General features: G+C 41.3%; 1 protein-coding gene across 6 annotated transcripts in view; it reads right to left on the bottom strand.

Moving 5' to 3' along the window:
- The window catches only part of CSNK1G1 (casein kinase 1 gamma 1), a 255,154-nt gene that overhangs the window by 60,983 nt on the left and 170,457 nt on the right, over positions 1-23,714 (bottom strand). For 3 of the 6 annotated variants that reach the window (XM_033919970.1, XM_033919969.1, XM_033919968.1), the window contains 4 exons: positions 22,450-22,534; positions 12,387-12,535; positions 8,640-8,747; positions 3,429-3,488 (listed from right to left, as the gene is read on the bottom strand). In XM_033919970.1, coding sequence (XP_033775861.1) covers positions 3,429-3,488; positions 8,640-8,747; positions 12,387-12,535; positions 22,450-22,534 — 402 coding nt within the window. Of the gene's footprint in view, positions 1-2,829; positions 3,236-3,428; positions 3,489-8,639; positions 8,748-12,386; positions 12,536-22,449; positions 22,535-23,714 lie in introns of those variants that run through there. The other 3 variants (XM_033919971.1, XM_033919974.1, XM_033919972.1) reach the window with 2 other exon arrangements.

Below are 23,714 nucleotides of genomic sequence, written 5' to 3'. Positions count from 1 at the left end.
GTTGGGGGAGAAGAAATATGTTGCAGGAGGGATGAGAGAAGGAGAAATGGACTTAAGAGAGTAGGGGAAGGAGAGATGGTGCATGGGGAGAGGGAGATATAGACATGAAACAACTCTGCGGAAATAGTGTCAAAAGTCTCATTAAATTGTTTTTCTTTATTTTCTGTAAGTACTTGAAGTTTTGTTTTTGTGTTATACCCATATTGCATTAAAAAATCATCTCTCAAAACCCCTTCTCTACCCATTGCGGCTCTTTGTAAATCTTGGGTCAAACATTTAGGATAAAATGGCTCTTTGCTTTAAAAAGGTTACTGATCCTTGCTTTAGGATTTGGTCTTGTCTTTGTCTCTCTAACCAAGCACCCTTCTTCCTATTTCCTGTATGAAGTAATATACGAGTATGCAAACTGAGTAACAGCATGAGTAGGATCCCTTTATACTGAATGTTTTCCCAATGTGGGTAACTGTGGGGTTCTGACATTTGCTAGCACAATCTGCAATTTAGTATATTCCAAGAATGTGCCATCTCTTTTGAGCTTCTGTTGGGAGTTTTTCATAAATCTTTGCTTTAGATTTGGTGGTTGGAAAGCCAGCACTGGTACAGCTGGGAATCTCTCTCTTAGTAATCTATCCTTCTGGAGAAGTAGCTGTGAATGTTTTATGATTTTTCATAGTTTTTCCAGTTCTGGATTGACAGGTCTTAAGAATCATATACTGACAGATTGAAAAAACTGAGGCTGTTCTCCCTGGAGAAGCGGAGACTTAGGGGAGACATGATAGAAACCTTCAAGATCCTGAAAGGCATAGAAAAAGTAGACAGGGACAGATTTTTCAAATTAGAACAAACGCTAGGAAGATCTTTTTCACCCAGAGGGTGGTGGATACATGGAACGTGCTTCCGGAGGCTGTGATAGGCAGGAGCACATTACAGGGCTTCAAAGAAGGTTTGGATAGGTTCCTAGAGGACAAAGGGATTGAGGGGTACAGATAGGAGTAGAGGTATGTTATAGGGATAGGAGTAAGAGGTAAGTTATAGAAATAGGCAGGGACCACTGTTCAGGCAATAGGCCTGATGGGCCGCCGCGGGAGTGGACCGCTGGGCACGATGGACCTCTGGTCTGCCTCAGCAGAGGCAACTTCTTATGTTCTTATGTTCTATATTTTCTATCATATTACAAAACAAAATTATACTGCTTTGTTACTTTCTGATTATCCACTCGCCTATCCCTATTTATCACTTCTTCCCCTTACCTCAATCTAATCCTACTATTTCCTCAACTGTCACTGGAATGCTATCATGTTTGTTTACATATTTTGATAATGTCATCTTTTACTCAATCCTGACCTGAAGAAGGTTCTACCTTCAAAATATTGTCAAAAAATATATTGTTAGTATATTAAAAAAGGTATCGCCTTCTTTTATTTTTTATTTTGTTTCATTTCAACTTATCTTTAAAGTGGACTAACAACTCTGCTACTTTTAAGAAATCATCATTTTATTTTCTGCCCCACTCATAGATTTTTGAAGAGAAATTCAATTTAGCTTTATCATTTCTGAACCTACATTGCTCAAAACTGTAAAGCAAGTCTATAATTTCTGCCATCCATTTTAAATTCAGGTCTTGAAAGAAACACAGTCAATTGTAATTTACACAAATACTAATTTTAAAGGTCCCAATATTCAAAGGGCTCCTTTTATGAAGGTGCGTTAGGGCCTTAACGCGTGGAATAGTGCACGCTAAAATGCCACGTGTGCTAGCCACTACCGCCTCCTCTTGAGCAGGCGGTAGTTTTCCAGCTAGCGCGTGCTAATCCGGTGCATGCGCTAAAAACGCTAGCACACCTTTGTAAAAGGAGCCCAAAGTGTCTAGGAGAGGCTCAAAGCCATTTAAATAGTTTACCCAGGATTATCCAGCAGAACTTAATCAGTTTGTGCTGTTGAACATCTGCATTAATTGGCCATTCCCTAACCAGGTCAGGAGTAGGCAGGGCAGGATTAACCAATAGGCCAAGTAGGCACGTGCCTAGGGCCCGAAATGGTCAGGGGGGCCCGATGAAGGAAGGCATCAACATTGTTTTTTCCAAACGGCGATGGACCCCTCCAGCATCGATTGGCAATGCGGACCCCCCCCACCCCGATTGGCAACTTGCCCCCCCCCATCGATGGAAAGTAAAACAAGCATGCAACGTGGGTAAGAAAGGCAACAGGAACTGTAATTGTGCTGCTTGCCCAAAGCTTCCCTCTGATGCAGCTTCCTGTTTCCGCCTGGGCGCATGGTGGGGTGGGGTGGGCAGGGGGCCCAGTGTACTTGTGTGCCTAGGGGCCCTCGACGAATTAATCCTGCCCTGGGAGTGGGCCATGGGCAGAGCGCAAATTTAGCTGATTAGTGGTGATTTTCCATCCACTAACTAGCTAAGTAATCGCAAAAAGGCTGTCCTAACCTTATGTGGTGAAGTTAACCGGGCACTGGTCTGAATATCAGCCAGTGTCCAGTTAACTTCCATGTGACCACTTAATCCTGGCTATTCAATGCCGGAAGCTGGGCATTCCCTGGCACTGAATATCTGGGATCAGTTCAGTCCAAGGCTGTGAGCACCTCAGATGCCATTTACCATCTTCCCACTTAATTTGACACACATTTCCAACTCTTGCTTACAAGAATTTTGATTTTGTCTTTCTTATTTTTTTTGCCTCATTGATATTTTACTCTAAAGCATTATAAACACCACTCAAAATATTTAAACATCTGCAATATTTTTTTATACTGCAATTGTTCCCCTGTCATCAACTACAAGAAAAGCAAGCAATGAAGAAAGAAAAACACACTGCTCTACAAAAATATCTTTTAATTTTGGGAATGAAATAGGAGGACTAAAAAGTGCTTTTGATAGGAAGGAGCAACAGAAGCAGCTCCCAGAAGCATTACATACGTCAGATAGCATCCTGCTGCCTTCTTGTCAATAAACCTTCACACTGTTCCTCTCTCCAGGAGGAGGAGGAAGAGATTAGGCCTCCTTTGCCAAGATGTCTATGACATGGAACCCTTTGCACATACTCCAGATAGCTTCTAATTCAAAGCACTTTGTACACTGGGAAGGTTTGGAGAGGAAGCAGAGGGCGTGACCAGCACATGCGGGTAAAGAGATGAAAAGACGAGATAAGTTAGCTTTGAGTATACTTGGCTGTCCCTCGTGTTACTAAATATTGAGCCTTGCTGGCATTTATATAGTAGAATCTGCAAAAGGAAAGCAGAATTCAGAATTATTCATATTTCTATCCTTAGCAATACAGTAACTGAATATAAAAACTTAACTAATATGAAAGCATGTGCAGTGTAATGAGGTCATTGCTGACTTGTGTTACTAACTTTTATCTCAATGGCAGGTATCCCCCTATTCACAGCATGGTTTCCTACTTGTATATCTCACCCTTTTCTTTCCTATGAGACTGGGTGAACCAATAAGCTTCGGACTGCTTCTTTTAGGAACCTCAAAGAGAGAAAAAGGGAATGCCCTTAGAAAGAAATCATCTGGCTTAGAACTACTATTATAAATCATACACCATACAGAATACCAAGATAAGCCCAGGATGTTTTACTAATAAAAGCACTTTCAGAACAGCTATGTATGCCCCCAAGGTGTTATAAGAGTTTACTTTTCTTAAAGCTACATTATGAACAAGGATTTCACTGCCATGAAAGGAAATCTGTCCATTACTTAATACAATTCTCCAAATATCAATTGAAACAGTTATTGCTCCATGGAAGGAAGATATACTGCCTAGTTTGGTGATAGGACTAGGAAGCCTCAAAAAATTATCAATGAAGGCTCATGGCACCTCAACTTTGAAACTCCTTTTTCCTTTATTCCACATGATTTCAGATTGACAGGCCTAAAACAAACTGCTAGAGTGAAGTGACGGGTATTAAAAAGTTTCCAAGTCGAGTATTGAATTACTATGAACCCCTCAGATTCCTGCGCTGCTCAATACAATTACTGTAACAGCTGATGGCAGGTGGGCAGTTCTCTTTCATTGGGTGTTCATAGTTTTTCTTTTTGTATTTTTAAATTATGCATTAAAAACTTATCTTTTGGCGTACTTAAGTCTATATTTTATCTGTGACTCAATAAATGAAAACTGGCGGCACTTATCTTTTTGTTGCCGCTTGTGTTTCAGATACGCGCTGCCGGTGCAAGTAGAGCCCGACGGGACCCATTTCGCCGATAAGGCTTTGTCAAGGGTCTGGTGTTCTGGCTATGAAAAAAGAAATGTGTAACATTAATTATTACATACCCAAACATTAAAGGAAATAGTCAAGTACTAAAATACCTTTTTCTAATCTGTAGTTCTCTCAGGTTGTTTATAAGTGTGTTATGGCATAATTCTTTTCAAATGCAAATGACGTCATCATGCATACGATATATAACGTAGCAATTTACATCCGGCTGTTTGCCGGCGCCATTTTCTTTAGACCTGTCATATACAGGCGTAGCTGTGCACAGTGAGTAACTTCGTAGAATCTTATTTTAGTACTTGACTATTTCCTTTAATGTTCGGGTATGTAATAATTAATGTTACACATTTCTTTTTTCATAGCCAGAACACCAGACCCTTGACAAAGCCTTATCGGCGAAACGGGTCCCGTCGGGCTCTACTTGCACCGGCAGCGCGTATCTGAAACACAAGCGGCAACAAAAAGATAAGTGCCGCCAGTTTTCATTTATTGAGTCACAGATAAAATATAGACTTAAGTACGCCAAAAGATAAGTTTTTAATGCATAATTTAAAAATACAAAAAGAAAAACTATGAACACCCAATGAAAGAGAACTGCCCACCTACCATCAGCTGTTACAGTAATTGTACTTAGCAGCGCAGGAATCTGAGGGGTTCATAGTAATTCAATACTCGACTTGGAAAGTTGTTTAGCCAAGTCTCACAAGTTCGTTGGTTTTTGTGATTGCTTCTAGTAGGAACTTGAGACCATTTTCGCTGTAGTAGGGTATTAAAAAGCCCATTTACTAAACTGAATTAAGAGCATGCTAATTCCTGCGATGAGCAGTGGTAGTGTGACACTGCATTAATTGGTAACTATTTTAACATAGCAATTAGCATGTGCTAACACAGAAATCACTATTAGGGGGCACGATCAGGGAATGCACTTTGCAGTTAACATGAAGGCTACATATTTCCACATGCTGACTGCTAATGTGGCAGATAAAGAGATGCAGTTAACTACACCTCCAAAAGAATAACTGGAAAGGTGCTTGGAATGCTCCCAACAGTATCACAAAAGTTTTGCACCTAACACGTCTTAATTTCTGCAGTTAACATGCATTAGATGCAAAACCTTAGTGTTCTGAAGGGTTCATAGACAACGGCGCGAAAGACAAAGGCGCGCCCGGACAATTGAGTGCAGCACGGAGGCGCGCGCCGTTCTAAATTACTGTTTTTAGGGCTCTGACGGGGGGGCTTGGGGGGGACCCTCCCACTTTACTTAATAGACATCGCGCCGGCATTATGGGGGTTTTGGGGAGTTGTAACCCTCCACATTTTACTGTAAACTTAACTTTTTCCCTAAAAACAGGGAAAAAGTGAAGTTTTCAGTAAAATGTGGGGGGTTACAACCCCCCAAACCCCCCCAACGCCCCCACAGGGGGGGTCCCCCCCCACGCTCCCCCGTCGGAGCCCTAAAAACAGTAATTTAGAGCGGCGCGCACCTCTGCGCTGCGCTCAATTGTCTGGGCGCGCCTTTGTCCCGGCGCTCTTTTGACCTGACACCGTTCTGAAGAGCTCCTTTATTAATTACAGCATCAGGTTCCATTAGGAAATAAGTTACATATCAATCCTCCCAGCTCTGGCTCCAAATCACTAGAAACATTAAGACACATCGTTGAGCGAGACCTGCCACTCAAGGTGAATGACGATCCTAAATGAGAAGGATTCCAATATAAACAATACATTTTCAGGCAGAGTATGCTACTACTGATGTCATTTCTTGTATTTATTTTTAATAATATTTTAGCTGACTCTACGGTCCTGATGAAAGGATGAATAGAAAGACAAGTCAGCTAAAATGTTGTTATAAATAAATGCAAAAAAAAAAAAAAAAAAAAAATCAAATAAGAGCAAAGTATTAGTCAAGTAAGGGCTAATGAATAATTTAGCAAGTCATGAGGATAAGAACCTCATGTGAAAAAGTCGTTAACCAAGGTCCAATAAAGTTAACAAATGTTTAAAACTGATATATTTTTGGGTGGAAAAGTTTGAAGAGGGCTGGGTTTTATTTAACAAAGGTTTAATATTTATGATACTCCCACTTGGTTAACTATTTGAACTATAAAACACAACAGCCCCCCTCCCCCTTTACAAAGCTGTTTTAGCCTTTTTAGTACCGGCTGTGGCGGTAAGAACTCTGACGCTTCTAAAATTCCTATGGTCGTTTGAGTTCTTACCATCACGGCCGGCGCTAAAAATGATCGCGTGGCTTTGTAAAGGAGGGCCAAATTTATCACTCTACTTATGTAATGCCAGATAATTCCTACATAGAGTACGTGTCACAGAGTCTGAAGTAAAGTCGGCAACATTACAGAATTCAAGCATGTATGAAATTGATATAGGACAATAACAATAGGGGGAAAAGAGGGAGACTGAGGCCTAGATATACTAAACAGGATCGGTAAGATTGCGTGGGTCCACTTCGATCTGATTTCTGGCCAATTATAAAGAGAGCTATTGATGCACAAAAATTTTTGCATGCAAATGATTCACATGGAGGTTCATCACAATCCCCGTCTCTCCTGTCCGGCTGATTGCTGTGAGAGTGACTCACACAAGTGTAGAGCAGCCAGGGGAAGCCTCCTGCCACTCAGCTGTTCAGGGCAGGAAACCTTTTTTTTTTCTTCTTTTCTTAATGGGCACAGATGCTGTGTAATATCAGCCCTATTTTAAAAAAAAAAAAAAAGCTCCCCCCCCATGACAGCCCTTCTTGATATCCCTCTGATGAACTGGCACTGGGGACTGACCCCCCACCCATGCCAGCAAAAATCACTCCCTGCCGCCATGCCAACACCTCTCTTCCTGTGTGAGAAAAAAAAATTGGCATGAGGGATGCCCGTTCCCCTCCTGTTGAAGGAGCCTAAGGCCCTGATTGGCTAAGATGCCTTAGGCCCCTCCCTGTACATCGCATGATGCACCGAGGAAGGGAAGGCCTGCCATTTTGGATCAGCAGGCCTAGGATCTGGAGGGACTGAGCCTCCCTCCTGCTCTCTTCAGACAAAGGTACTGGGGGTGGGAAGGGGGATCGGAGGAGCATCCGATACCCATTATAAATATTTTTGTATTGTGGGACAGGTAAGCGACTAGTCTTGACCAGTCGCTTTTTTGGATTGCTAAAAGTGATCACTTTTTTTAATACAATGGGAGGCCATGTTAAGAGTATCAGTCACTCTGGTAGTTTACATGGTATTTCAATATCAATTACCTTATTTGCATGCCGGTTCAGAGAATGAGTGATCCTGCAGAAAACCAGGCGGTGAGCTGTTTTCTGCATCGGGTTGACAAATCCGATCGTCGCTAAACCAGTCAAAACTGGTTTAGCGATGATCGTTTAAGGACCACTGACGTTAGTGCATCTAGGCCCGAGTAGGTCTGTGATGACAGCAGGGGCAGCTGAGCAGACTGATTTTGTCAAGGGATTATCTGTCCTTGATAACCACAGTAGAAAGATTCCTTTTCAGAAAAGTTGTCCTTTTTAAATCCATTTTAATACTTGCTGCTGTCAGAAGAGCAGCCTTCCCACTGCATAGAACAAGAATTTAAAGCAGGATCAATAGACACCTAAGCATAACAGCAGCATCAACTAGGTAGAGAGAAGGCAATTGCTTTCCAGTCCAGGGGTATTATATTGTTCAGTGCTATAGTTAATGAGTATACTTTTATGTCAGTGAAGACATACTATGATTACAGGACTTTACCTGCTTCATTATCTGCTGAAAAACAACGTACTGTATAATGGGTAAAAATTTAGCGGGCACACTCACTTAATTGCCTAATTGATACTATTATATACTAGGCATTGCTCACCAATTAGACACAATCAAGAAGCAGTCAGTCACAATTTGCAATCACCATCACCTCTGAAGGTCCAGCACCACCAGTTATTTATCTGAACTGCGTTATAATATGAAGCACATAAGCGCTACATTTGCAGCTTCCAACCCCTCAGTAACCTGCTTTTAAAGCAGCCTTCTGTGTAGTTCACATTATTAAAACTTTATCACACAAAAAAACTATATTTACTCAGGTGACTACCTTATTCAAAACTCTAAAACAAATATACAATAGTTAAGGTTAGGGAATAGGAGAGCAGTAGGGAAACAGTTTTGGGCTCACTATTACTAGATGGGCTAAGGATACCCTATATGAAAACAACAAAGCGCAAAGATCTTCCAATGGTTAGTTTCGCTGCCTGGACCAGCACCACTTAACAAGGCCATGAAATTAGTCATTTTGCCATGCTGTTACCTCACAAATATCATTGATAAGTGATATCAGACAGACAGACTTTCTACAAATTAGAGGGTAAGCTGAGACACATTAGCTTTTTAAAAAAAAATTAAAATAGCAGCATGCGACATACCTGATTTCGAAGAGGTTGCTGCTGCGATGGCCGTTCTCTATGTGCATGGCTGTCTCGTGTTATTGCAGATGTCCCAGAATCTACGTGAACTGAGCCCACTGGAGTAGGCTGAAAAGTGAAACTCGTCAGTCATTAAAACTATTCTCAGACTTTTCCCTCCTATACCCCCAGTGCAATATATGTAAACACACACAAAGCAGCCAGAAGTTATCTTGTTTAAAGAATTTGTAAATAAAAAATCTACTCATATATACAATATACATGGATATCAAAAGTTTACATAATACATCTAAACCAGTGGTCTCAAACTCACGGGCCTGGGGGCCACATGCGGCCCGCCAGGTACTATTTTGAGGCCCTCGGTATGTTTATCACAAAAGTAAAATAAAACAGTTTCTTGATCATATGTCTCTTTAGCTAAAAATGACAATATTATTATTAAGACTTAGCCAAAAGGAAAGATTTATAAACTATAAAGAGTTTTACCTCATGCAAAATTGTAATTTCTTTAATAAGACATTAACTATTTTTTTCTGAGGCCCTCCAAGTACCTACAAATCCAAAATGTGGCCCTGCAAAGGGTTTGAGTTGGAGACCACTGATCTAAACATAAATGAAATGATAGAAAATCCAATCTTGTGGTTATTCTTCAGCTGTTAACACTGAATGAACACTTGAGGCATTCATTAATATTTGGGGAGACTCTTGATTTAAAGAAACAAGCAAAGCCAGACCTTGATTTACTAATTTTTATGACCGGGGCAGGGAGAATACAAGTTAAACAAAAACGCTAAAATTAATACATTAGTTTAAAAAAAACAAAAACGTAATACATTTCTTGACTAAGATTCAAGAATTACTCCCTCCACAGGAGAAATTTATGAAAACATTGGATTTCCTAATTTCATAAGACAGCAAAATAGAATATATGCTTTTTTTTCTCTTTTCTGTCAATGAGATTACGGTACACTGAGGACTGAGGACTATCAATACAATTACTGGACTTCATTGAAAAGAATTAAAATGGGGAAAAAAACCCTATATAATAATGAACACCTCATGGTGCTATAATCCCAGCAGAAGCCATTTCCAAATGGCCCTAAAAGCTTGCACATGAACTTAAAAAATCCATCCAAAGAGAAGGGATCCCATTGATCCAGACAGACCATATTACCTGGCATAAATAGCACAGTGTGTAACCAATTTTAAAAGCACCCCTGCAGAGTGGAAATTCACCTACAAGTACCAGCAGTGATAATGGTGAAGGGAAACATCCTTGGATCCAAGCACTAGGATTGAAAACAACATTGCTGTACTGAGTCAAGAGGATCCTCTGATGCAGCTGCAGCATAAATTCCTCCACTTTTGGGAGAAGTGACAGCAATGAGATCTACCTGAGATGAGAGCTTTTTAGGGGTCTCAAAAGTAGCTAACTGATGATAAGGGGATAAATTCTGGAAAAAAGTTCTGAGCTCCAGGGGTATTTTGGAGTAATTGGACGAAGAGTGGAGAAGTGGAGCTCTGTGTTGAAGAACAAGAGGTTCTTTTGACTGTAATAACAACTAACTATAAAAGCAAAAGCTAAATGGCAGACAAGATTGAGGATCTAGAAAACAGATTGAGATGACAGAATTTGAGTTTTAGGGGGATCCCAAAATGGCAGAGTTCACTCTGCTATGAGGAGATTCAGAAAATCTCTTGCACCATACTGTAGGCAGCAGGGGAGTTAACAGAGGGCATGGATGTTAAATGGGATTTTGCACACAAAGTACTGGGTCTGGAATGCAGTACTCTGGAGAAAATTGAGGAAAGAGGCGAAAATTCAAGGAGAAAATTGGTGGAAAAGGGGAGCTTTGAGCAGATTGGGAATCTCCAAAAGTAGAAGATTCTGTAGACATCATGCTATCCACACTGCTAAGGAGAAGAGAACAGATATTCCGGGAAGCATAATGAACATTACATGTTAATGGATCTACCTATTTGGGATAACTTTCTCCTACGGAGGAAAAGCATATAAGGGATGAAGCAATATAAGCTCTACCTTCTGTATGTGTGTGTGGGGGTGAGGAGATGGTCAAAAGATGAGTCCAGTGGGATAAATGAGATGGGGCCACCAAAAGTGACAAAGAATGTAATATGAAGGAAGGACAGTACAGAGATATACTGAAGAGTCAGCAAGGACAAAAGATGTTGTGAAAGGATAGTATGCCTGAAAGTGTCTACGTGCTAGTGAGGTGTGGTGCACAGTGACTTGGCAGTTTGACTGCCAAGTGTGTGGGGCTTTTGCAACAGCTATGAACACAGGTTTAACAAATCTTGAAAGGATACAAGTGCTGTTGGGGAGAAGTATAGAAAATGAGGCCTGTACAGAGCAACAAGCTGGGGAAAGAGTGGTGGGTCTCAAGAACAACCTTAGTTTTGGGCTCAAGCCACAAAATGTGTAATGAGGGCTGGGAGAAAAACTGCAGAGGAATGATGCAGGTATGAGAAGGGCTATGTTCCAGTAAGTCACATACCTCCGATGGGAAGCATTGCTAATGGGAGGTCTTAATAGTGGGCCCTAAGATTCAAGGAGTTGGGGGGCGGTGGAGAATAACTGGGCATGCATGTGTGATTGTGAAGGCACATGGGGTATGGTCGGTGGCACCTGCCCAAGAGTGATCACAATCAATACTAAGGATTTGAATTCACCACTAAAGTGATGAATGCTGTTGCAAGGAGGTGGAAAGACTAAAAGCACATTAAATGCTCTTTTCAGGAGAGCCTGCAGGCTAATCTCAGGGCCAGAGAATGCAGTGCTGCTCCAAGTTCAACTGGAAAGTCCATAGATCAGTCCCCAGGAGCTCCAGCCATGGACTCTACCTCAGAATTGCAGCCCATAGACCCCAGTCTAAGGAATCGGGCCTATCCTTGCATCCTGCTGACCAATTTGATATGCACCATCTGCTGGAGGAGGTGAACTATTGACTGTTTCAAGCTGTACCACTCTTTATTTCAATGCTGTCAACTGGAATATTTTAATTTATCTGCCTCACATCTACTGGTAGAAGGACAAAACACATTGGAATAGCAGGATAAGAAGAGTTGGTTAAGGTAGCAATTGAATCCTTAAAAATAGATAAAAACTGCCAGGCCTAGATAGATTTTCAGCTAAGTTCTATAAAGTGATTGTGGACTTTCTTTAATGTTATCACAGGAGGAAGGGTGCTGGCAGAGATTACAGTATTGCTTAAAAAGGGGACAATCCATTGTATTTCAACTGTAATTTAAAAAAAATGTAATATGAAAACAGATAGCTTAAAGAATTCCCCCTTCAACAAGATCATGTTTCAAAGATCTGCATCAGGAAATCAGGAATTCAACTTTTGCAAAGAAAAAAAAGTGTCATCCATCTTTCAACCAGCATATTGTTTTTTTCAAATGTATTAAAAAGAGAAATGAGATTTGCTGATTAAGAGATGGGGGGCAGAGAAATAGGTGGGAGAACATCTGACTATGGGAATTACTTAGCAGCTGCTGGCATAGCAGGTGGTATAGATTTTGGCTGTGGATAAGTTGTAACATATTAATATTGTTTCTTAGATGAAAAATTATTGAAAACCAAAACCCTGAATTACAAACAACAACAGAGAGAGAGACATCTAAGTCCTATGGACTTTCCATATGCAACCACAACTCCTAAAACAAACTACCGGTACTTTTATTGAGAGAGGGGGGGGGGATTTGCCATCTGCACATAATACTTACGATTGGCCTGCCAACCCAATCATAGGCGTAGTCAAACGTGTATCCTTTTCTTTCAAACAGCTCTGTGAAGAGTGTTCGTAAATAATCATAGTCTGGTTTCTCAAAGAAATCTAACCGCCTGACATATCTTAAATAAGTTGCCATCTCCTCTGTTGAAAAGAAACAAGAACAAAGTGGCCACTTTAAAGAAAGTCAGACTTCTACGATTAATTCAGATATCTTCTGAAATTGCTCTTAAATGCAAAAAATCTATCAAGCTGACTGTAAAGAGTACAACTAGGAGTCCACTAGTTTCTTATTAAAGTAGTATTTCCTCACATTTCATGTGAGCCTCAATGGCAAACAGGAACAGAATAGCTGAATAGCTGAGCATTGAAAAAGGTTAAGGCATACCTTGTAGCACTGTAAGAGCATAGAATGAATGCTCCATCACCAGAAGAAGAAAAAGTTGTAAGAAAGGAAACAAAAAATAGAAGAACAGAAAAATGAAATGGTCAGTAGGGTGTGATGAAGCCAAAGATGTACAGTGCAGCATACTGCAAAGCAGTTGATCACCTTGGGCTCTATTTAAGTAAAACATGGTTTCAGTGTACATGTGTGTGAATGTATCACTTTCGTTGTTTCCCATCCATACCTGAGGACATTTCAGGAGGGGGAGATTATCCAGAAAAGTGCAGAGCCAGGAATATTTTCACCTCCTACATCTTTGCAAATACAATTATCACCTCCCCTTCCATGAGATTTTGTGGGGCCCAATAGTGCTAGCTGCACCCCGTGCAAATGCAACCACATTTTGAATTCTCTATAAACTGTTGGTATCTGCCATCTAGTTCTGCACTAAAGTGCTGGAGAAACCATATCATCTCTATATTTTAATGTCCCTTCTTTTCTGGCTAATGCCGAAACCAGCTCTTTGCCCCTGATTCTACAAAGTGCGTCCCAATTTTAGGCAGCTGTAGGCGTCCTACAGCTGTCTAATCAGCCAATCGGGATGCATGTTTAAAAAAATAAAAAAATAAAAAATGCTCCCCAGGCAGGCCGCCTATATTGAAGGTGCCTCCAGGAGCCTAGGGAGGCCCGCAAGACACCTAAGCTCACTTAAAAACCTTAGGCGAAACTAGGCGGCCCTAGGCATCTCCATAGTAGAGGAAGAGACGATTACAATGCCGGAAAGCTGCACCCCCTCTGCACCCCCACGCTAACGACCCCCCCAAGCTACCGACCCCCCCAAGCTACCACCCCCTAACCTCCCCCCCAACTAACCTCTAAAGTGTTGGCCAGACGGACGGGTCTTGCTGCCGTCCAGCCAGCAGGCCTGCCTCGTCAAAATGAGGCGGGCCCACCCCTTCCCTGCCCATCCCCTCTAAGTCTAATGCCTGATTGGCCCAGTCTCTAGAAGCCTGGACCAATTAGGCCGTAGGCATAGCAGGTCCGCCCATCCCCACTAACCCTAAGGCCCGATTGGCCCAGGCTTCTAGAGCCTGGGCCAATCAGACCTTAGATTTAGAGGGGATGGGCTGAGAAGGGGCAGAGCTCTAGGTGCCTGGGCCAATCAGGCCTTAGGGTTAGTGGGGATGGGCGGACTCACTATGCCTATAGCCTGATTGGTCCAGGCTTCTAGCGCCTGGGCCAATCAGGCCTTAGCGGGGATGGGCCGGGAAGGGGCGGGCCCGCCTCATTTCAATGAGGCAGGCCTGCCGGCTGGATGGCACCTTAGAGGTTAGTTGGGGGGGAGGAGGTTAGGGGGGTGCTAGCATAGGGGGTCCGGAGGGAATGCAGCTTTCCGGCAGGAGGGGTTGGGCACCGTCCTGCCGGCGATCGGGAGTGTCAGGGGCGCAGCCTTCTGGCAGGAGGGGTTCGGTACCCTCCTGCTGGCAATCAGACAGGCGGCCGCTATACTTATCACGACAGGGAGATTCCTTGCCGCGATAAGTGTAGCGACCGCGTCTACTCTAACCGGCGTCTGTAACATGGACGCCGGTGACAGAATCGGGGTTAGTATAGGCCCAATTCTGTATAGGACATCCCTCAGGGCCTTTATGTCTATAGTTGAGGATCTTAACTAGTATTGGCCTGGGTCTTCCATCTGTTGCAGTTGTTTCCCAAGAACTTCCTGAACTCTCCTGATTACTAAATTATTGGGCAAGGCTGGTGAGATAAATAATTCCTTTAACAGTATGTCTAAAAATGCTACCTTATTTCTTTTTTCAAGTTTTCCAAGACTCCCAACTACCCTTACATTACATCTCTTGAATGGATTCTCCAAATCATCCAGTTTTCACATGAGTCAGTTTTATCATATATCCTTAGGATCCATTCTCTCCTTTTACAGTCCCCAGCTCATCTTTGATATCAAATACATGCTGCCCACTCGACTCTCTCCACCATCTGCTTGAGCTCCATCTGGACTCCTCTGAGCTCTTCTTAGATGGAGTTTAATTTTTCATTTCATTCTGCGTTATCTTCTCTTGTAGTTTGTAGCATCACTTTAGTGTCACTCTCTGGGTTTGTATCTAACCATTCCCTAGAGCAGGGGTCCCCAAAGTCCCTCCTTGAGGGCCGAATCCAGTCGGGTTTTCAGGATTTCCCCAATGAATATGCATGAGATCTATGTGCATACACTGCTTTCAATGCCTATTCATTGGGGAAATCCTGAAAACCCGACTGGATTCGGCCCCCCTGCCCTAGAGCCTGCAATCTGAGCATCACTGTTTGCCGAGTTGAGTGAGGCCTCTTCCATAGCCTGCCTACTGTCATTTTGCACAGGCAGGCATTCCTGCATAATTTGTTGCTCCAAGCCCTTCTTTTCTCTTTTGCACAAATGTCTTAGTAGGGTTTTGTTCTGCTCCTGCCTCGCAAACATACTTTCTCCACACTCTACAGACCAGTAGAGTTGTCATCTGGTATTAATTCTATTTCTGATGGAAACTCCCATGGCTTGTGTCTGCCTCCAAGTTCAATATTACATAACCCCTCATATCAACTCACTTTTAGACTGAAGGAAAATATTTAACACAATGTTGAACTGAGCCCATACAGAACCATCTATTTAGCATCAGCTATTTGATTTACCATGAAATCATAGGCCTAAGCAGTTTACAAAAATTATACATTAAAATTAGAAAAAAAGAAAAGGGATGCCAACCTAAAACAGGAAAGCCTAATACACAAAACAAGTACTACTACTATTTAACACTTCTATAGCACTGAAGGGCATATGCAGCACTGTACATTTTGACATTAAATAGACAGTCCAAGCTCAGAAGAGCTTACGATCTAACTTGGGCAGACAGACATGACAGAAGTTTGGGGATGCAGAACTGAAGGAGGAGATTTAGGAGCTGAATGCAGTCTCAAAGAGGTGAGCTTTTAACTTGGATTTTAACACTGCCAGATATGAAGTCCGCTGTAGGGATTCAGGCAGTTTGTTCCAGGCATACAGCGCAGCAAGACAGAAAGGATGGAGTCTGGAGTTGGCAGATGAAGAGAAAGACACAGATAGGAGAGACTTACTAGTTGAGTGGAGCCTGCAGGGGGGAACATAGGGGGAGAGAAGTGAAGAGAGATAATGAGAGGCAGCTGAGTGAATGCATTTGTAGAACAGTAAGAGAAGTTTGAATTGTATTCGGAATCAGATGGGAAGCCAATGAAGTGACTTTAGGAGAAGTGTAATGTGAGCATAACAGCTCTCATGGAATATGAGTCGTGCAGCCGAATTCTAGATGGATTGAAGGGGAGAAAGATGGCAGAGCGAAAAACCTGACAGTAGCAAGTTGCAGTAATCTAAGTGTTTGGTGATGAGGGCATGGATAAGATTTTTGGTAGTGTGCTCAGAGAGGAAAGGCCAGATTTGGTAATATTATAGAGGAAGAAGCAGCAAGGTTTAGTGATCTGTTGAATTTGGGTGGAGAAGGAGGAGTAAAAGATGACCCCAAGACTGCGAGCAGACAAGACAGGGAGGATGAGAGTGTTGTCCACACAGACAGAGAAAGGGGGAAGTAGGGAGGTGGGTTTAGGTGGGAAGATGAGCAGCTCTGTTTTAGCCATATTCAGTTTTAGATGGCAGTGAGAGACATCCAGGCAGCAATGTCAGACAGACAGGCTGGGACTCAAGTCTAGGTTGCAGTAGAGATGTTCAATGTAGAGAGATAGATCTGGGAGTCATCAGCATATAGGTGACACTGGAAACCATGGGAGAATATCAGTGCTCCAAGTGAGCAGGTATAGATTGAGAAAAGGAGTGGTCCTAGGACACAGCTTTGAGGTACATCAATTGATAGCGGGATGGCTGTGGAGGAAGAACCACTGTTGCATACACTGAAGGTGCGATGGGGGAGATAGGAAGAAAATCACAAGAGAGCAGAACCCTGGAATCCTAGTGAGGACAGCATATCAAGGAGCAGGCAGTGTTCAACAGTATCAGAGTGCAAACAATATCTATGATTGCAGGCAGACTCCATGGTCTTAAGCCCACTCTTTTGGCTCTCTAGTACTTTACATATTCTGTGTCTTAAAATAGGAAATATGATTATACTTTGAAAGCTTCAAGCTCCACGCTAAGAGTAGAGGCAGCTAATCTGACCTGTTTCCACAAAAATCTCACTCTTCCTCTCAGGAAACCTCAGTCCTGATTGCTGACAATAAAAATGTACAATAAAACACCCACAGAAAGAGAGAATAATGAAAGCAGGTAAAGACCATATGGCCTATCCAGTCTGCCCACCAATGCTATCTATTATTCTTTCATCTCTTAAAGATCCTATATACTTATCCTAAATTCTCTCGAATTCAAATACTGTATAATTTTCTTCACCACCTCCATCAAGAAGCTGTTTCATGCATTCACCACTCTTACCAAAAAGTATTTCCTTAGGTTACTTTTGAGTTAGTCTACTTTCACCATGCTATTTGATATACTGCCAAATCTTAGTCAAGTCTAAGGGCTTATCGTTTATTAAACTTGATATACCGCCTTAGTTGCAACATAGTTCAAAGCGGTTTACAAAAATTGTACACTAAAATCAGAAAAATATAAAAGGAACTCCATCCTAAAACAGGAAAGAATAAAACACAAAATGAATGTAAAAGCAATATTAAAAAAACCAGTATGGCTGCTATATTGGTAACAGGTCCAAGACTTTGGAATTCAATGAAAGGAACATTAAGAGTATGTGCAGACTTTAAATCTTTTAAGAAACTGTTAAAGACCTGCCTATTTGTGAGAGGTTTTCTTACCAGATTATTCTGAAATCAGTAGATAATAGAGCACTCCTATGTGATTTGAATATAAAAAATGATGGTTTTTAATATGTGGTTGTTTTTTTTTTTTATATATAATGTATTAATGGATTTGTAAAGTTTGTTATTTTTTATGTATGTACTGTTACCCGCTTAGTTGATAAGCAGGATAGAAATTTTTAAAATAAATATTCAGTATATGACAACTTTTTGTTTCTGTTTATCTTTCTGAGCCTTCTCATAATAATTGTTTCTCCTTTATTTGTCCTTTATCAATATCAGATATACGTAATTTGTTCTGTTTGCCAAGCAGCTTAAAATTTATTTGCTAGTGTGTTAATTTTACACCTCAGTGTGAGAAACTAAACTCTAGTTAAAATGTGGCTGAACACAGCAACTAAAATCTATAGGAACTTAAAGTTCAATGTTAATTAACACCTGAAAGTCATTTTTTCAACTTTCTTTACACATATACAGCTATCAGAGTTGGCAACATGTTAACTGATGAGTGGCCACAAGAATCTTTCTGCTGCCACCAAACTGTTTCAACTCTATTTACTAAACCTAATAATACAAGTAAAAGCCTGACACTTATATTAAAAGTACAAAGTATATTTCAGTTATTATCGCTCATATTATTTCTGTTTCAGAAAAAAAATAATCTTGATGTCATATTGCTTTGGTATCCAATTAGAAATACCGGTAATATGAAAATAGGGGTTCACACTCTTTATACACATCGATTAACAGATATAATGTGAAAAAACTAATGTTGCAATACTAGTACATGTTTCTGCTGCAGGAACCATTTATATACTAAAAAATTACTCAAAGCAGCCCCATAGACTCAACAAGCATAGATGGCAGCCTTAGCTGTCTAAATGAACTATGCAGTAGTATAACACAGAATCATATCATTGGCTGTATTTGCCAGAAAAAAAGCACTTTGAAAAATATGTCACCAAGTATTCCAAAAAAACTAGCACGGATAAAAGGGTTTTCCAACAGCAGAGCAGGGCTGTTAGAGGAAGGAAGTCTCAAAAATAGGAGAAAGAGAGAGAGAGAGAAAACCCCAACCACAAAGCAAAACTTATCTGCATGAGCTGAGGGCAGTCCAGGTCACAAACGTTTATACAGAGTCCAAGACGTGAGGTGGAACTTATTTCTCACTAGAATCTTTTTTTTTTTCCAAATGTAGCAGCACCTCCCCTGGCTTCTTTTATCACAGGAGACAAATGCAAACAGAGAGCGAGCCTTGCCTCTCTGAGCAAGCTCCCAGAGTTAGCACAAGGATGAATTAACAGTCCCTCTTTGCACAAGGAATTAACAGTCCCTCTTCAGCGTCTCCTCTGGCTTATTTCTGAAACCCTCAGTCCACAAAAAAGAACCTTATCACACCACTCAGTTCGTTGTAAAATCCCCATTCTCATCTGCAATTGCAAAAATTCTTCTACTGAAAGAATCTCAACAAAGGCCACTTGTTTCACAGGCAAAGCCCGCTATGTCAAGAGAAAAACCTGGTTTTTCTCCAGGAATGGGACAGGGACAGAACTCGAAGGGAAAGGGATATTGAGATCTCGTTGGGATGGGAACAAATTTGTCCCCATGTCATTCTCTAGACTAAAGCAAGCAGGAGGATTTCTAAAAAATGACATACTATTTGGACTGCCCCAGAGCTTCAACAAAAAGGGAAAAAGGGTCCTCTGGGGACACAGTTGAACAACTGCTTGTCTAAGATCAAAGACAGAGAGGAACAACCAAAGGAACAAATCCCTTCCTGAGACAACCTTCTACTCTTATTTCAATATCACTCAGATGTAATGGCATAGCTAAACTAAAGGCCATGGAGAGGTCCAATGAATCTCAAGTAATGCTTTAGCCTTGTCAATAAATCCCTGTATCTCATGCAAATTGCTTCAAGGCTAGTTTTGGGGCTAATTTTGCCCCTAATTCCTGGTTGGCAAGTATGTTGTATTGTGGTATATATATATAATTTTTTTTTTTTTTAAATGAAATCCCTATGCTGTATAAAACACAGCCCTTTCATGATCTTAGCCATATATAGATTAGAGATTATAGGAGGAGTCTGTTTGGCTGATATTGCTGCCTGGATGTCCTGTCGTCATCTGAAACTAAATATGTCCAAGACTGAACTGCCCCTCTTTCCTCCTAAATCCTCTGCTCCTCCTCCTTTATCCATCTTGGTAAATACTACTGTCATTGTTCCAGTCTCCTATGCTTGCAACCTAGGAGTCGTCTTTGATTCAGACCTCTCATTTTCTACGCACATCCAACAAGCTGCTAAGACCTGCCACTTTTATCTCTTGTCCACACTCTTGTAACCTCATGCTTAGATTACTACAATCTACTTCTAATTGGTCTCCAGCAGTGTCATCTCTCCCCCTTGCAATCTGTGCAAAACTCTGCTGCACGACTCATCCTGTAGCAACCTCATTACGCTCATGTCACCCCTCTCTTAAGTCACTTCACTACCTCCCTATCTGCCATCGCATACAGTTCAAGCTCCTATTGCTGACCTACAAGTGTGTTAATTCTCCTGCCCCTCAATATCTCTCTCCTTTCTTCTCTCTCTTTATACATCTCCCAGAGAACTCTGCTCCTCAGATAAGCCACTCTTAGCTTTATCCTTCTCCTCTACTGCCAATTCCAGACTTTGTTCATTTCATCTAGCTGCCCCCTATGTCTGGAATAAATTACCGGAGTTTGTCCATCAAGCCTCTTCCCTTATCTTGTTTAAAAGCAGACTGAAAACCCACCTTTTTGATATAGCCTTCAATCCTTAATCCTACTCCTCTGCCCTCCAACCCAGCCAGCTGCTTAATTGTATCCATGACATCCTGTTTGTCTGTCTTGGCTTTTTAGATTGTAAGCTCTTTTGAGCAGGGACAGTTTTCATCTTTGTGACTCTGTACAGCACTGCGTATGTCTGGTAGCACTATAGAAATAATTAATAGTAGTAGTAGTAGTAGTAGTCTAAATTCCCTTTTTTTCAGTGTGGGTCTAACTAATACATGTTTCCAAATTGAAGGCAATTCCCCAGTTTGATAATGCAGAGTGGAATACTCAAATGTGAAGAAAAAAGATATTTATATTTGGGCCCAGTATATAGCAAAAATTATATGTCACCTCTCTCAGCAGCTCTCTAGCACTGTATTGACAGTTTATTAGTTTGGGCTCAAGAAAGCTTCTGCCACGACAATGAATAAAGATATGACCACTGATCCTATGTGGGGTCTTGAGTTTCTGTGGATACTCAAGACCTGTTGGCTTCTGCCTTATCCAAGATTCCCAAAGGAGCCAGTTAAGTTATGATTCCTTTTTCTGTAATGAGTTATATTAGCATCTTTTGCAAGCAAGTACTTTTGCTTAAGCCTTGAAGCAAGAAGTTCTGCTTTTTCTTTTGAAAGATTTAGATCACGAATAAGATCATTGAGCTCAGCTTGTATAGAGGTCTCTGGGTCTGAATCGTCATCATTCACATAATCAGGATCAGATAATTCTGGATTATGACCAGCTGCTGCATCATCATCACATTCCTCATCATGTTCCACAGAAGCAAGTTCATCTTGTAGACGTACAGAGACAGGCAGTGGGCCATCATGAGGAACAGGCCTAATAGCAGAATCCAGAGTAGGATATATAATTTTGTGCTTAGTTTTAGCTGAGAATCCACTGGTGTTTACAAGGCAAAAATAGCAATCTTTAATATGGTCTCACGGTTCCCTCCATATCATTGGGTTTGCAAATGACATTGCTGCCTTTGTCGATTGAACCAATCATGAAGTCCGTTGGAACAACTGGTACAGATGATATGTGAAGCCCAAGATTTATCCTGGTCACCCAGTGGACAGCCAAAGTACAATTTGTATACCTTCTTCAGATCTACGGTAATTGGGCGATGTTGTGCTTTCATTGTGAATGAACCACAGACTTAACAGAAACTATCTGGATGATTAGTACAATGTCTTGGCATGACAAAGACTGATATTAATAACCGTAAATAATGTCTGTAGCATAAAAAAACAAAGACAACTGTCGTTAACCCTCCTTATGCATTTAAACCCCCACGAATGAACTTACCCTAGTGAGCTTTTCCTAGAATTTACAATAGCTGATGGGAAAATAATTTTGAATCTATTTCTTTGTGATTTAACAGCAAGCCATACGTCCTGAGTGCTAGATTCTAGCACATATTAAGAGACTATGAATCAACAGAGACTATGAATCATTTTGTTTTCATTTGGTTATCTTCATCTCAGTTGAGCCTATCTTTCTCCATTCATGAATAAGTAGCACAAGCCTACTTTATTTATTTTACTAAGTTCATTTTGGGATCACCTTATACAGGTAGGAATGAGTATTTAATAGGGTTTAAGCTGTCCCAGATATTCTGCAGTACTTAACCACACAGTGTTGCTGAATATTCCCCTCTGTTGTGGCACTGTGAAGTTAGTGCTGGAGAAATCCATAGGCAGAGTTAGGGTGTAGCCAGCAGTTACGTGGGCAATGGCCAAATTCAGTGCTGCAGACTGCATAGCTAACTTGGCAGATAGGACCATACAAAAGGCATTTCTATCCTTGCCCACTTAGCTATGCAGATTTTGGCACTGAAGATCGGCCAACATTCCATTAACTTTGGTTTGGAGGCTGACCTGAACATTGCTCCAGTATTGGGTATCCAGATTAGAACCAGCCCATAGCAGTCAGAGATTAATACCATTTATCGCCAGAGGCTTAATATCAGGAGGATAGTTTTCTTTTATTTACATGCTGTGCAAAAGGATAGAAAGCATTCCTGCCTTACCTGGAAAGTTTTCACAAAGAACTTCAACAGGCGTGTTTCTCTTTGTGTCTCCTATTTTCTGATATCGCTCTTTTAATGTGTCAGCCTACAGGAAAGAGAGAACATATTTCACATACATTAGTGGATTGTTTAAAAATATATTATTGCTAATCAAAGGGTAAAGGGGATGGGACTTCATATACAGCACAATTACTTAATGTAACAGGTGTTATCCAGGGAAAGCAGGCAGATATTCTCACATGTGGGGTGATGTAATCCAAGGAGCCTGGTACGAAGTGCTAAAAGTGTACTGGCACTTTAAGCTTTGTGAAGCTTTGATACTGCTCACACTGCTTATACGCGAGTGCCTTCCCGCCTGATGTTGGCTCGCGGTTCCTCAGTTCCGTAAGCAAGATAAGAAGCCAACCAGGGGAAGTGGGAAGGATTTGAGACTATCTGCCTGCTGTCCCCGGATAACACCTGATACGGTAAGTAATTGTGCTTTATCCTAGGACAACTAGGCAGCATATTCTCACATGTGGGACTCCCTAGCTTACTGAAATGGGATGGAAGGAGAGTTGGCCATTAAGATGAAATTCTGTAACACTGCTTGGCCAAAACGACCATCTCATCTGGAGTAGGATTCCAGACAATAGTGAGATGTAAATGTATGAATTAAGGACCAAGTAGCTGCTTTGTAAATATCATCAATGGGAGTAGAAAGTAAGAAAAACTACTGATGCTGCCATAGCTTGGACTTTGTGTGCTGTTACACAATTCTTGAGTTGCAGCCCAGCCTGAGCATAACAAAAGGAGATGCAGGCCGATAACCATGAAGAAATAGTTATCTTAGTTACAGGTAGGCCCAATCTGTTTGGATCAAAGGAGACAAACAGTTGAAGTGAAGCCCTGTGTGGCTGAGTTCTTTGAATGTAGTAAACCAAGGCGCGCTTACAGTCCAATGTGTGAAGAGCAGGATTCTCCAGGATGAGAATGTGGCTTTGGAAAAAATACTGGAAGCACAATGGATTGATTCAGGTGGAATTCTGTGACTACTTTGGGTAGGAATTTCAGATGAGTTCTGAGAATCACTTTATCATGATAAAATATTGTAAAAGGCAAGTCGCAAACCAATGCTTAAAGTTCACTCAATCAACGAGCAGAAGTGATAGCGATCATAAAGACCACTTTCCAAGTGAGATACTTAAAATGAGTAGATGCCAGTGGTTCAAAATGGCGATATCATCAGACTTGCTAGGACTACATTAAGATCCCAAACAACTGGA

This window comes from Geotrypetes seraphini, chromosome 14 (genome assembly GCF_902459505.1).
Source record: "Geotrypetes seraphini chromosome 14, aGeoSer1.1, whole genome shotgun sequence".
NCBI lineage: Eukaryota > Metazoa > Chordata > Amphibia > Gymnophiona > Dermophiidae > Geotrypetes > Geotrypetes seraphini.
The sequence above is the reverse complement of the archived record's forward strand: the minus strand, read 5'-3'. Positions and strand labels throughout refer to the sequence as shown.